General features: G+C 60.1%; 1 protein-coding gene across 1 annotated transcript in view; it reads left to right on the top strand.

Moving 5' to 3' along the window:
• Positions 1 to 4,647: 4,647 nt before the first annotated feature.
• Positions 4,648 to 14,933, top strand: part of SIM2 (SIM bHLH transcription factor 2) — a gene marked incomplete at both ends in the record, with an annotated part of 50,404 nt that continues 40,118 nt past the window's right edge. Inside the window, 2 exons of the mRNA XM_080816386.1 lie at positions 4,648 to 4,822; positions 13,560 to 13,642. Of these exons, the coding sequence (XP_080672512.1) occupies positions 4,648 to 4,822; positions 13,560 to 13,642 (258 nt within the window). The remainder of the gene's footprint in view (positions 4,823 to 13,559; positions 13,643 to 14,933) is intronic.

Raw genomic sequence — 14,933 nt, 5'->3', positions numbered from 1 at the left:
TCTTGCCCCCCCCCAAAACCATACCTAGGGCACCATGCTGAGGACCAAAGACCGGCAGGAAGAGCTCCCTGGACCCCAAGCTCAAGGGTGGCTCTGCCCTCCTTACTACACATAATCAGAGATCCTGGCCACCGAGCTGAAAGCTAACACTTTCTCCAAAGGAGTAACTTCCAGTGAAAGAATTTCTTAAAAACAAAACAAAACAAACAAAAAACAGGTAAACTTCTCTTTCTCTACTTGGAAATACGTGAGCAGAGCCAGTTACTGTCTAGACCTCTGGAGGAATGGACTCACTAAGAAATGGCTCTGGCTACCTCGAATTACTTTTCAACAATGAGCGGCGATATTGGAATTGTTGCCTGATCCTTTACCAGCAGTAGCAATGACTCCAGGAAAAGCTGGTGATATCTCCATGGGGCTTGCCCAAGCAAAGGAGTGAAAAATCAGAGTACTCTTTCTGATAGCTCAGATCCCAAACGCCTCCAAGCCATAGTAGTCATATACGTGATGCCAGAGCCAAGCCAATCTTCTGGAGTAACCATATCTTGCTAATTGTGTAGGAAAAGGCTTATAAATGGAATGGATTCTAATCTCTGCAGTCCTGGATTTTCCGCTGCCCCGTTTTGCTCCGGCAGTTGGCATCTCCTTAACTACCACTCAGAGAGGATGGCCACCCTCTCCCCACACTGCTAGGGATGGGAGGAGTTCTCTCCCTGACCCCACCTCCTCAGTGACAGTCTCTGATCCCCTTCGGCCACTGCAGCAGCCTCTCCCGGAGCCCATCCCCGGTAGAACATCTGTGCGTTTCCCCCCTTGATCTCACTCAAAAGTCGGTTTCCGCGGGGGATGGGCCTCAGGTAGGCGCCGGGGCGCGGCCTGGGCAAAAACAGTTGCGGAGCATCTGAAGCGGAAAATCCAAGCAGATGTGGGGCGGCCTGGGCCCGCCCCTTTCCTCTTGGGGCCTCAATTTCTTCCAGATCACTTTCCTAATGGAAAATTTCTAAGAGGTGGCGGGTATGTAGAGGCGTGCTGGTGCACCTCGGGGTGCGCCAAAGCGTGTGAGGCAGGACTGGCGGCTGTGGGGGGAGGGGGTGAACAGGCCGTCCTCCCCAAGCTTGCTGACCTCAATGTGTCGGCCCCCCACTCCTTCCCACAAGCCCTCTTCCTGCCCCCAGCTTCCCTTCATTCTAGATTCTGCAGGCTCCGTCCAGGCCAGCAGGGGAACTACTGTTTCTGCGTGATGCCCTGACTTCAGGGTCTTTCGTGGCTGCTGTACTTCTCCCCCGAAGGCCCGTCTCTGTGCTCTGGGGGAGGCACTGGGAGGTAGCCCCAAAGCATAGACCAGGAAGTCCTCTCTGCACAAAGAGCCCTGAGAAAGGGACACGCAGCAGGTGTCCCAACCAGCGGCCACCGCTGACGCCCTTGATCGCTCTAATAAACACGATTAATGCTTTTCCCACATTACACAGCGCCTGTGGGTGTCCCTACAGAGGTCCGAGGATTTCCTTCCGATAGAAAGAGCTCTGGAACAGACCTAACCAGGAACGCACGGGGGAGGGGAGCGTTCTTCTTTCACTATTCCACGCAGAAGTCACTGTCCTTCCCATCCAGGAAACCTCGAGGTCTGCGTCCAAGTGCTTTGGGAACTTTCCGTGATGGGGGCGGCGCAGGGAGCCCAGACCCGTCCTGGCCTGCGTGTATGTGTCTCTCTTGACTGAAAGTGTTGGGGGGATATACAGTGCCCGTTTTGGCGTCTGCTGAGGCAGGCTCTAGGGTTGGAAGTGCCCCGCACCCACAATTCTACGGGTCTTCAAACGCTCCCTTATGCCACCTCTCGAACCCCGCTACTCAGACCCGTCCGGCCGATGCGAGAACAGCGGCGGTGAAGATGAGATCATGAGATCTCAAATACTCCTTCCCGGAAAATCCGGGAAATTTGGTTTAAGAAAAGTTTCTGTTCTTCTCACTTGTTGGGTCTCTCCCACTCCCACTTAGCCATGTTTCTGCGATCTGAGTAATCCCTTTCAAGCCTAGGAGGGATTCTCTAGGGTCCAGAACTGAGGATCGGAAATCGTGGGGGTGAGGGAAGCGTTAAATCCTCCCGAAGCCAGGAAAGTGCCGGAGCACACTCACAGGCGGCCTTCGCAGCCTGCGGCGGGACCCGGCCCGCATTCCCTTCTTCTTGGAGCCCCTTCTCCGGGTAGCCTGGAGACAACTGTCTGCGGAGTCAGCGCGAGATTCCGGGCAGGGAAGCGGGCCCCGCGCCCTGCGTTTGGGTACTGCGTACCCTCACCTCTCGCGCGCCGTCCAGACCCTTCTGAACGCACCGCTGGAAACAGGAAAGTGCTCCTAGATCCAAAACCCCAAGGGAAAGTGCTGCGCTCGGCATGGGGGTGGGGGTGGGGGGCACCGACTCCGAAACTCGCGCTGCTCGGGGATTTCGGAGCGCCAGCCCCGGGAGCCAAGGCCGCCTCTGTGGGTTCCGCGGGGCGCGGGGCTGCGGGTTGGGGGTTAAGCCGGAGTCTGCGCACACGGTCTCGCCCACCGAGGGAGCTAAGACGTCTCCAACGCTGTCGAACTTGTCCCCTTCAAAGGGATCCCAGAAAAGGTCAGGAGCGTCCGCAGCAGAATTGGTGGTCCATTTCTCGGCCCCCCCCCCCCAGGCGTGAGGGAGGGAGGCGGGTCCCGGGTCAGCGAGAGCGCGGAACAGCAGGCTCCCACCCGGCTGGGAGGGAAAGAGGGGGCCGCTGAAACCGAGATCGTAGAGCGGAGCACCGCAGCCCCCGCGTCTCTCCTCCTCCCCGAGCCAACCTCAAAATCGGGCGCGCCACAGTCGTACCGTCTGTGCCACTCGGCCGAGGTACCCGCAAGACCCCGTGCCCTGAGTCCACCACAGCTGCCCTCTGACCCCACGCGCGGAGGAAGCCAGCGTCCTCCTTGCGCGCACGTCCGCTCGGTGGCCGTAGTTTTCCAACCGCTACAAGGGTGAGAGTCGGTGCGACCGTCGGGGATTGGAGGAGAGGCGTCCCGCGGGTGGCGTGAGAGTGGGTAAGAGGACTCGCGGCCCAGTGTGGACCCGAGGGAAAAGTACCAGGACGCCCTATGACTGCGTCCCCAAGTGCGCCTCCCTACTCCAACTGCCTCCTGGCCCACCTCCTCGGGCCCTACCAATGCTCACTCCATTACTCCCGCTCGGCCACCCCCGGCCCTGAAGAACCCGCCCCAGCCGCGATTCCCCGCAATTCCGGCAGCACCGAGTCCGGCTGCGGGAGAGGGGCCTGTTAGACCCTGTGCCCGCCAACGCCCTGGGCGAGGCCTGGCCTCTAGGCTTGGCTCCCCGGCCCCCTCCTTTCGTCAGGCCCGCGTATCCCCGCGGCCTGCAGCCCCTCTGCGAAGGCGCCGATCTTCTTCGGCTCCGGTGTTTCGGGGAGAGAAAGGGCCGGAGGGGCAGAGGCTCTCTCCCGCCCTTTCCTGAGGGAGGGGTTCTTCCCTTCGGGCCTCCCCCCTTTCTGCCCTCGGACCTGCAAAGTGGGGACGGAAGGGCGCGGGACCGGCGCGAGGCTCGGAGGACTGAGTCCTCCCCGGAACAGCACATGCCGACGGGTCAAGCCGCCTCCCTTCGGCCGCGCGCGCCCAGGACTCGTCCGGGAGCCACCCGGAGGCTTGGGCATCCCTCCCTCCCTTCCGTCCCTCCTCCGCTCCTCCCCACCGCCCGTCCTAGCGCCCAGGTCCCGCGACCCGCTGGCGGGAGCGGGTCCCCAGGGCGCGCCGTGTGCACTTACCGGGACTTCCTAGAGGCCGGGAGCGCGCGGGCCTCTCCTGGGAGAGTCCCTGGAGGCCGCGACGCGGAGGCGCGCCTGTGACTCCCCGGCCGCGTTGGGGTCGGGAGGCGAGATTCGCCGCCCCCGCCCCCGCCACGGTCCCTCCCCCCTCCCCGCCCCCCCCCTCCCTGGGCCGCGGCGGCCGAGTGCTCCGCCCGAAGGCGGGTCCGCCATAAACAAACGCGGCTCGGTCGCACGTGGACCGCGGAGCTGCTGCGACTCGCGACAGATCGCGGGCTTCGGGCGCCGCGTCTCCAGGCAAAGGGAACCGCCAGGGAGGGCAGGAGAGCGCGCCCGGGCCCGGCCCCAGCCGCCTCCGCCCCAGCTCCCCTCCGCTCCCCTCCCGCTCCATGGCTCCGCGGCCGCCGCCGCCGCCCATGCCGCCCTCCAGCCCGCAGGGGCCTCGCGGCAGCGGGTACGAATACTCCGTCAAGGACTAAGCGGCACCGCTGCCTCCTCGCCGGCTCCTCTCCGCTTCCTAAGGAAAGCCGAGACGCGAGAGCCGGGAGGGAGAAAGGCAGAGCGAGCAGAAGCGAGCGGAGAGTCGGGCTCTGGGCACCGCGGGACAGCACAGCCCGGAGGAGGCTGCGCCCGGGGCGGCGGGCGGAGCGCGCAGCGGCGCCGCGGGGTTGCGCGGAGCTCCGGGGCCCGGCGGCCGCGGAGAGGCGACTCGGTGCCCCAGGCCTCCCCGCGCACCTGCCCCGGGCGGTGCCCCCGACTCACCTGGGCCCCGGAGTTGCCCTCCCCATCCCCGCCGCTGCAGCCGGAGCGGGGCTCCGCGGGCCTGGAGCACAGCCGGGTCTAATATGCCCGGAGCCGAGGCGCGATGAAGGAGAAGTCCAAGAATGCGGCCAAGACCAGGAGGGAGAAGGAAAATGGCGAGTTTTACGAGCTGGCCAAGCTGCTCCCGCTGCCGTCGGCCATCACCTCGCAGCTGGACAAGGCGTCTATCATCCGACTCACCACCAGCTACTTGAAGATGCGCGCCGTCTTCCCCGAAGGTGAGGCCGCAGGTGGGCGGCCGAGAGCCTCGGCCCAAGAGGGGAGCTGGAGCTGGATTGAGGCGCCAGTGCCGGGGAGTCTTGGGGAGGCCGCGCCGGGAGCGTCGGCTCCTGTTGGAGAGAGGAGCCAGGGTCTTGGCGCCGTGGGGACTAGACCGTCTTCTGGCCCAAGTGCGGACCCAGCGAATCAGGAATTGTTTTGTGATCATGCTGGTCCGTTCTGGTTTCCCTCCCTCTTTTCTTTCCTCTTTTCTCGTTTCTTTTCTCTTTCCTTTGCTTTTCTTTTCTTTTGTCTTTCTTCATTTCTTTAACTCCCCCCTTTTATTTTTCCCTTCTTGCATTCCTATCTTGTTTTCTGCGGAGGGGACGCGTGTGCCCCCCCCCAGCCAGAGGTGAGACGGGCTTGCTGCTCCTGGCCTGGGAGAGAGTGGAGTGCGTGGGGAGGCCCAGGCCCTGAAGGCCCTTTGGGGCTGGGGCCTCGGATTTGGACCTCTCCGCCTGACTCTTCTTTGCTCCCTAGGGGCCTGGGCGGGGCAGGGCAGGGTAGGAGAGACCGAAAGTAGGTAGTAGCAAGTAGTCCTTGCAGGAGAAAGGACTAGTACGAAAATGGCAGGCCGGCCGGCCAGAGCACGGTCTTCTTTTCCTGATCGGAATTATAAACCAGAGGGGCAGGTGCCACGGGGAGCAAGAGTCACCAGGATTCATGGGTCCCCGCACACTGCGGTGGTAAGTAATGGCGTGCTGGCCAGCATTCCCCGCTAGCACACGGCCTGCAGGGGACCGTGGCTGCCAGGCTGGGCACTTCTGAGCAACGGGGCTGGGAACGCCTGGTCACCACAGCGCTCCTTTTGGTGTCCGGGTGTTTCTGAACCGATCACCTTTCAGTGTCTATCCCCAGCCAGGGTGGCCGCAGCCTGGCCCGCGAGATTCTGACACTCAGCTGGGGCTGGGTCGCTCTGAGTGGGAGCCTGCTGGGCACTCCAAGGCTCTTGGGCCGCAGAGCCACTGGAGCCGTGTGGAGCTCCAGAAGCCGGTGGGGGAGTAGAAACAACTTCATCTGCAGGACACCAGACGGTGGCTACACCGTAGGGACAGGTGTCCTTTGGATGCAGGGTGCCTCCATTAAGGCGGTGCCTGGTCAGGCCAGCGACCAGAAGTCAGTAAGCTTGACCTCTGCGTTGGTTGCTTCTTAAGCCTGTTAGAAGTAATTGGCTCTGGGTTGGAGCTGCGTTCCACACTGCCTCTCCCGGGTGGAGCTCAAAGGGCCAGTTATGCTGCCTGACCTGCAGCCCTGCATCTCAGCTGGCCAGAGAATTTAGGGGGGCCCCCTCCCCAGAAGCAACCGGTAGCCCAGCTTAGCCTTTGCCTCCCAGCTGGGCCACGCAGCCTCCAGCACTTTCCTCTCTGGTGCAGGAGCCTGTGACCTGAACCTCCACCCCAGCCCCACACCCCTTCTTTCCTCTTCCAACCCCAGTATAAAGCCACGTCCCACTCCAGCCCCTCCTACTGGAAGTTACCAAGCAGATGGTCGCTATTAGTGTGCCCAAGGGTGACCCCTTTACCAGAGAAGTAGAAAATTAAAATTAGAAGAGAATTGGCATTTATGAGAGCTGAGTCTCCTTCCCAGTCGGGAAGGAGTGGTGGGGAGCCGGGTTTTGTTTTTCTTTCTTTCTTTTTAAATTTTATCTATTTTCTCCTCCTCCCCAAAGTGAGTTATTTCTTAATTTGCATGCTGCAAGCAGGTGGGGAACCAGGACAGGACCCTGGCCTCCTCTAACGTCCCCACTGGAAATAAACACATTAGAAGCCAGAATTGGGATATTAAATGATTTGTTACCAACGATTTCCAGTAAGTCAGAAACTAGAAAGGGAGGCCTGGGGAAAGAGGGCTAATTGTAAGCCATTTTTGTTTGGAGAATTTCCAGGAAAGCCTGCTAAAAATTGGGAAGTGCTGGCTATAGTGCAGGTTTTAAAAATTGGAGGTGGGTGCTCTCACTCTGAGAAGTGAGTCTCCAGAGCCTTTGAGCCCAGAATTACTTGGCCCTGCGCCCTTTGCAGAGGTGATCCGGGACTCGATCACCAGACCCTTGTGCTTTGTTGGGTAGTGGTCTGGTTGAGGGGCGGCCTGTATGCCTCCTGGGGGTGACTATCGCAGTTGGAACTCAGGGTGGAGTAGGGGGCCCAGGACTCCACATTTCATTCAGAGGCCTGGGGCCTGCAGCTCTGGGTGGCGGCACTGCTCCCCTCAAGTCAGTCTGGGGTGCAGAGTTGTAAAGCTGGGTGCCTGGGCGGAGAAAGAGGCGTTTAGAGAGACCTCAATTATGCAAAGTGACTCGCGCACCATTCCGGTAGCTCCGCGAAGGGCGGCGTGCGGAAGCCGCGCTGTAATTGATTTAGCCTCTGGTCTCCAGCCTGGGTGTGCGCCGGGGGAACGGAATAGGGCCTGGTGGAGCCGCGGGGATCCGGGCGTCAGCATCGGGGAGGTTTAGGGCCAACGCAGGCTTGCTTGCATGGCGGTGGGACCTCCCGGATCTGCTCCGACTCTCGGCTGCGGACTGAAAGATGCCGAGTGAACCCGGGATCTCGAGCTTGGTCTCGCTGATCCATAGTCACGGAGCAAGAGGGATGCTTGGGTGAAGAAGGGTCTAGAGGCCAAGTTAGGACTTCAGGGGCCAGAAAATGAGTAGCACAGTCAGAAGGAACCACAGGCATCGCGGACTAAGCCTCCGTCCCGGAGGAAATTGAGGCCGGAGAAGGATGGGTCTTCTCCAGTGTCCCACAGCAAGGGCAAGAGCAAGCAGTCGCTGCGCAGGGAGGCCACTGGCCGTGGCTCCTTTCATCCTGAGACCACCTGGGCCAGAGGAAAGATAGAGGAGCTCGGAGGAGTCCCACACAGGGGCAGAAAGAGGCCAAGGTGGACACTCCCCATGGAGGTCAGACTGCAAGCCTGGGGGTGCTGACAACTTGCACAGCCTGTTCAAGGTTCTGCTCCGTGAAGCTGCCCCACCTAGACCTTCCGCTCCTTGTCTGCAAAATGGGCCCATTGAGAACTCCACGGCTGTGCAAGTTTCCTGGAATTAAGAGTGAGGAACCAGGCAGCGAACGTGGAAGTCGAAGGTGTTCCTACTCCAGTCACTTTGTCCTGGGAGCGTGTGGTGTTTCCTGAGCCAGGCGTGGCGTAGGCAGCAGGGCGCCCCGACTCCCCGCACCTCCGGGACTCACCGTGCGCAGTTGGAAGGCTGCTGTTTTCTGCTCCCCTTAATAGCTAAACAATGGGAGGTAGACAGGGAAGAGGACAGGCCGACTTTGGAAGTGGACTCAGAATTGAAAACTCAGTGCGTTCACTGGTGGCTGGAAAGGCCTGCGGCACTCAGGGCTCAGGGAAGGGCCGGGGCCACGATTTGCCTGCCCTCTTGGCGCTGTGGCCTTCCCTTCAGGAGAGGGGGCTCTTTGGAAGCACAGAGGCACGGGGTGGGAGAGCGCTGCTGCTGTCTGGCCATAGCTGCACGGTGACGTGCCAAGCAGGACGCAGGACGAGTTCCTCCCCCAGGTGATGTACTCGGGGCCTCGGGGCCTCAGGACGCCGGAGTCAGAGCCCCAAAAACTCCAAGGCCCATCCGGTTGCTTAGGCTTCTTTCTAGGAGCCAGGATTCTAGATTCGGATTTGACCCCCAGCAGTGGGGGTAGGGGGGTGGTGTCCCTTTTGGACCCTGGCACGCAGACAGCTGACAGGAAGGACTGGCCTGTGGTCCCAGCTGAGGAACGGAGCTGGAAACAGGCTGACTCCCCCCAGGAGAACACAGCCCCTCCTCCTCCTCCTTCCCCAGACCTGAAAACTCCGGACAGGTGGGGAGGGAGGGAGAGCAGGGGAAGGGAGTGGGACACTGTCACGCTCACACAAAAATAATGGGGGTTTGGGGCCGGAATCATTCCAGCGGTGGAATTCGTCTGGGTTTAGAGTCAGGCAGACGGCTAGAAATTGTTGTCGGGAATGGAAACGCTTTGATTTAGAGGGTTCGGTGAGAAGACAACCGCCCTCAACCTAAACAGATCCGAGCCCTTTCTCTACCGAAGCCCGAAATCATGTAGATTTTAAAAAGAAAACAAGCGAACTTATTTTTTTGAATAATGTGGCGCTTGACAGCCACACTGGGAGAGCTCGCAGTCCCCGAGCAGGAAGCCGTGAGCTGTGGGCAGCGGTGAAGGGAACTCCGGGGGGCGGGGGGCGGGGGGGGGCTGCTGGCCATTGGAGGCGGGAACCAGAGCGCGCTCGGGCCGCGGCTTCAGCCCGGGCGGCCAGAACGCGGGCCGCGGCCGGGGCGCTCGGAGGCGCGGGCGGAAAGCCGCTCCGGGCGGCGCGGGTTCCCCCGCGCTCCTCCGTGCGGGCCGCGGCCCGGCCTCCGTCCCAACCCCCGAGGTCTCGGCGTTAGGCGCTGGGGGCCGGGCCTTGCGTCTGTCGTCTGAGCACGTACTCTGGCCGGCGGCCAGGCGAGGCCAGGCTGGAAGCCCCCTCCCTTCCCCGCCCCGCGGGCCCGGCGAGGCCTTCTTGGGGCGTCCCCACGACCCCGCTTCACACCCTGTTCCCGGCTCGCCGTGCGCCGCGGGTTTGGAAAAAGGCCCAAAGGCCGGGCTTCTCGGGGACCCCGGACGGAACGAAGCATTCCGAGGCCGGACGCTGAAGTGCTCGGAGGAACCCCAGAACCGTGACCGTGGAGGGGGCCCTGCAGTCGGGCGAGGAAGGGGCGCCAGCTACGGGCTCCCCCAGGGTGGGAGGCGGCAGCGCGGCCCCCGGCTCCCGCGTTACAACCTCGCCCGGCCGCGCTATGCCCGGTAGCCCCGGGCCGAGCCCCTGAGCCGGCTGCCGCGCGGCTGGTAGTGCTCCGAAAACCGGGTTGTAAACACCCGCGGGGCGACCGGCAGCCCACGCCCGCGCCCTTGCCCTGGCGTGGGGGGGCTTCGCGGTGGAGAAGCCGAGCAGCCGCCCGCAGTCCCCGCCTCAGCCCTGCGCGCACCCTCCTCGACTTTGGAGTAGTCTGCGGTCAGCCAGTGTGACCTTGTGTCCTCAGACGGCCCACGATTTTCAAGAGGCCACACTCCCTGGTAACACGCTTCCTTCCCCCGCAAGGGCCTAGTAATTTGGGGGACGGGAGGAGGAGGAGAGGGCCGGAGGCAGGGAAGGAGCGGGAAGGCAAGAGAAGGCGGGACCGACGTGGTGGCCGCACCGCCGCCTTCCAGGGGACCCAGCGCTTTGCTCAGCACCCTCTGGTTTCGTGCGTTTAATCCTACAATACCCTCCCTCACTTGAGAATCGAGAAATAAATGTTAGAGGTCAGGGCACTTGCTGGAGATCAGACCAGCCAGACTGGCGCAGCTGAGGAGTGGGGGCAGAAGGAAGTGAGATACCCCTGTGTCCCCTGGGGGCTCCAGAAATGTCCTTCCTGGGTTTTGGATCTTTCTCAATCTTAGATCCAATTTTCCATGGAGGGATGGTGGCAGGGTTAGAAGATCCCCTATTAACCCCATTTAGTTTTCACAAGATCCCTGCGAGGAGTGTTCTTGTCACCATGTCAGATACCCAAGGCTGCTTCCAGAAACCGCTGTCCATCTCGGGAGTTCTTCTCAAACTCCAGACCCTTTCTCTGGAGCTGGACAGCAGGTGCGCAACAGCTGTTTGTTGACTGACTAACTGAGCACCCAGCGAGGAAGGACCGATAGCTTTCCTGGCGGGAGAGCCTGGTAAAGTTTAAACCAAACAGCCAGTCAGCCAAGTAGCCAAGTTTGCATACTAAGGGGCGGGTACCCACAAATGGGGGAAAGAGGACTCCTGGCTCCCTCTCATTTCTGACCCAGTGGCTGACCTCCTCCCCCACGACCTAGCCAATCTGGATTCCCGGTAGCAGGGAGTCCCCAGTGGATTTCCTTGCTGACACCTGTAGGGCAATTGGGATAGCAAACCTTTTGGCAGAGGAAGGCAGGCCAGGTTTGGGGTGCTCCCCGCCATCCACCATCCTGCTGCGCCCCCCACAGTCAGTGGAGGGTAGGCCCTCCCAGGATCTGGTGAGGCCACAGATGAGCTTGAAAGAGCTTAGCTCATCTCACCTGTCTCTCCTCATTTCTCAGACAAATAAAGCCCTTTGTTAAGCCCAGATATGGGTCCCATGCCCAGCACCTCACTTTTGGGGGGATATATATGGCTTTACAAGTACCAAGACAGATTTTTGGCTCTAGTTACAAACCTTACCTTATTTTGTCTCTGCGTTCAGCCCAAAGTAGATTTTTATGGGTGGAGTGTAAAGGTCTCACCCACATAGGTTTCTAATGCAAGTGCTGACAGCACCTTGCCTGGGCTGAGATGGCACCGGGACTAGATGCTTGAGGGGAAACCTAGCTGTGACCCCTCCCACTTCAGGCTAGGTCCAGAAGGGGGATTCGAACCAAAGATTTACCGGCAAAGCAGAGGTGTCAGGACATTATAGGAAAAATTACAATGATATAAGAGAACAGGCTCTCTTGAAGTATCCAGGTTTTTGAATTATATGAAAAATTGTCCTTTGTGCTCAGTGCAATTTTGCACGGAAGGCCAGAGCCTTCTTCCACAAGGCTTTTGGGAGAGCTGGGCAGGGCAAGCCTGGTTTGGGTCTGGACCCTTCCCAGAGGTACGGACTTCCCCAGGTCACCTGGCTGTGGACACTGCAAGAAGCCTAATCTGGGAGGCCAAGTTCACTTTTCCCACTGAGCCAGGCAAGGCTAGTGTGATGCAAACCAGGGGAAGGACCCAGGAGTTGGGTAGAGGACAGGGCATGGTGGTCCATTTTCAGAAATCAGGATTCCTGGGTCCTTATTAAATTCTTTTTTCATTCAAGTCCCAGGGTTTTTAAATTTTGGTTCTTTCCATTTCTCCTTAATGGAGTAAACGTTGACCCCCACCAAGCCATCCTGCCCAGATGGGGACCGTGGGAAGACCTGCTCGTGAGAGCCAGTGGTGCCCTACTATGGTCACTGTGGTCATCCTTGGAGGTGAAATTGGGCAGACAGTGATTAACCGGGATTAAGAAGACACCTCTGTTCACGTAGTGGTGGCTGAGGGGCTGCGATTGTGTTTGGGGATCAGGATACGTGGAATTTAGTCACTTCCTTATGGATAAGGATAAGCTCCTAATTCCTACAGCTTAGGAGTAGAAATTAAAGGTCATCCCTTTTTTTGCTGAACAGAGTTTGCAAGGAAGGATCTCCAAAACCTCTGGGGGGGGAGGTGGGCTGGGCCCCCGGGTCCTCTGGGGCCAGGCAGCTCCTTCGTGCTTGGGGTGCAAGCCTCCAGAAGCCCAGATTGCTGATACCTGCGGGGACAGCAGGGGGAGACCCAGAGTGTCCACGCTCTGCCTTTCCAGGCCGCCCACTCGCCGCAGCCCTCTTTGGGGAGTTTTGTGGTCCTGGGAATGGTTCCCAAATTCGCTGAGGCTAGTGGTGGTTCCCCACCCTGCCCGTCCTGCTCTGGCTTCGGCACCAGCACTCCCCGGGCGCAGCGGGCAGGGGCCGGTCTGGCGCGCAGTCCTGGGTGAAAGAGAGGAGAACCAACCGACTTACCTGCAGCGGGACCCACAGCTCACCCCGCAGGGGTCGCAGCCACGGGGCGGGGTGGACGGTGCACGAGTGGGCCTGGAGCCTGGGGCCGCCTTCTCCTCTGGAGGCAACGCAGGCTGAGGACAGCAACCCCCGGCCTTTTCCACCTCGCGCCTGGGCGGTGGCTCTAACTGGACAGTTGCTGCTGAGGGTTCTCCCACCTGGCACTTAGTGCGGAACCCTTGTCCTGCTTTCCGACTTTCTTCTGAATATGCAGAGGAAAGCCTGGGGTTTCTGGGGGTCACAGCAGTTGAGTGGGGAACACAGGAGAGGAGGCTTCTCTGAGCAGAGCCGCCGCTCCGCCGGTGTGTCTCCTGAAACACTTGTGACCTTCGGGGAAGTGGTGGGGAGAAGGAGGTGGCGGGTGGTTAAGAACTGGGGAACCCTAATTATGTGGCAGCAGATCCCTTCCAGTTATCCTCCAGTACCTACAAGACTCCCACCGCCTTCGTCCCATCCCCCACCAGGCCTTGGGTGCGTTTGGAGCTCCCTCTCAGGAAGGCGGCAGGTAACCCGTTCCCGAGGCGCCTGCGAGGCCTGCGGAGTCCGAGGGGTTATGTGAGGTTTCAAAACAAAACAAAACTTTTTTTTTTTTTAATGCCAGAAAAGCTGCCTCCTGGCCGGCTAGGGCTTTTCGTCTGGGCCTGTCTTTAGGAAAATGTAGTTGCCGGCGACAGAGTGAAGGGAGGGAGGGAGGGAGGGTCCTTGGGGAAATATTTACAGGTCAAATCGATATCCCCGTTTGGCTTCGAGGATGGCCGATTTCAAAGCAGATTAGATTACTTTATGGCATTTCAAATAAAACGGCAATTTCAGAGCCGTGAGCACGTGGGCGACCCACGGGAGCGATGGGCCTGGCGAGCTCAGCGCGCGCTGGGGGCGCTGGGACCCAAGGCCTCGGCGGGAACATCTCCTCTGGCCTTTTTTTATCTTTAATCCAGGGCAAAGGGGCGATGGCAAGAACACAGAGGGCGGCCTGCGGAGCCCCGGGGGCGGCAGGGGGGACGCTCGGAATTCCGGCCGGCCAGGGCGCGCCGTGCCGAAGTTCTGCGTGCTCTGCGGGGCGTGGGGGCCTCTCGATCGGCGCTGCGGTTTACCGATTTGCTTTATTCCCCAGGTTTAGGAGACGCGTGGGGACAGCCAAGCCGCGCCGGGCCTCTGGACAGCGTCGCCAAGGAGCTGGGATCGCACTTGCTTCAGGTAAAGCCTCCTTTGCCGGGGTGGGGGGTGGGGGGAGCGCAGCCACCGCCTGAGGCGCTGATCCGCGCTGGGTGGGGGTCCCCTTCTGACCCCGCCCTCCCAGTGTCGACGTCCTTCCCCAAGGACCCCCGGGTGGATCCCGAGGCCGCCATCAGGCTGCAGAAGTCGTCAAGGCGAGAGACAGCTTCTGGACCTCGAGGCAATTGGCTACCTCCCCACCCTCTGTCCATCCATACTCTTTGGAGGTCGGGACTGGGGTAGACTCAATCCAACCAGAGTAACCTGCGGTCAGCCCCACCCTGACCCCGCATCTCACCGCGTCCCAGCCCTGGTACTCTCTGGCTCACGAGTCGCCGGTGGGCGCGCCCTTCTTTCCAACCTTACTTCCTTTAGCAAACTTTTATGGAGCGCTTGCTCTGTGCCAGACGCTGTGCCAGGCGCTTGAGCCAAAGAAGTGATCCGGGTGCTGTGAGCCAGAGTGCGGCAGTCCTAAAGCCTTTGACAACTGCGCATGTTTGGAGGGGATGCAATGAAAGAGAGATGGTACCTGTAACAGAACATGAAGTTAGCATTTACTGAGAACTTACTACTGACCAGATTCTGTTTTAAATTTTCTTGAATCAGGGTGCGTCATCACCCACCTAGAGTAGGTTCTATTTTGAGCTCCATCGTCTCAAAGGAGGAAATCGAGGCACAGAGACGTTAAGCAACTTGCCTGAGGTCACACAGCAAGTGCTGGAGCGTGGTTCAACCCAAGCCCTCCAGCTCTTGAGTGCTCCAGGTCAGGACCTGGTGCGGCCTCTGGGGTCACCTGGCTCAGGGAGGGACCCCTTGCTTGGTTTGTGGTCAGCTGCTTATAGCCCTCAGCTCGGAGCCATTTAGCCCTCCGTCGGTAAACCGCTCGTGGCCTGGGGTTTCCCCCGCAGGGTCTGCGGCTCTGGCCGGCAAGGCGTGCGCACGGCCCACCACTTCCAAGTCCGCGGCTGGCGCTAGGTGGGGACCGCAACGCCTCTTGTCTCCGAATCTTTCAAACGCCCTTTACAGAGCCTCATCAACGGCCCGATTCATTCCCCCCGCCCGTCATTTGTCTCTGCCACCGAAAAATGCTTACCAAGAGCTGTTTTGCATTTCCTCCTTCTAGTTTGTGTTTTCTTTAAAAGAAAAAAAAAAAATGTTGGCGGCGGTACGCAGTGGCTTGGGTCAGCCAGTCAGCCAAGAGCGCCGCATTTCGAAAAAAGCGGATCTTTTCAAAACCCCTTTCCCCAAATGTCTAGTACGATTTTTTTTTTTT

Source organism: Martes martes, assembly GCF_963455335.1.
Source record: "Martes martes genome assembly, chromosome: 1".
NCBI classification, from domain to species: Eukaryota; Metazoa; Chordata; class Mammalia; order Carnivora; family Mustelidae; genus Martes; species Martes martes.
This window is presented reverse-complemented; position numbering and strand designations above follow the sequence as displayed.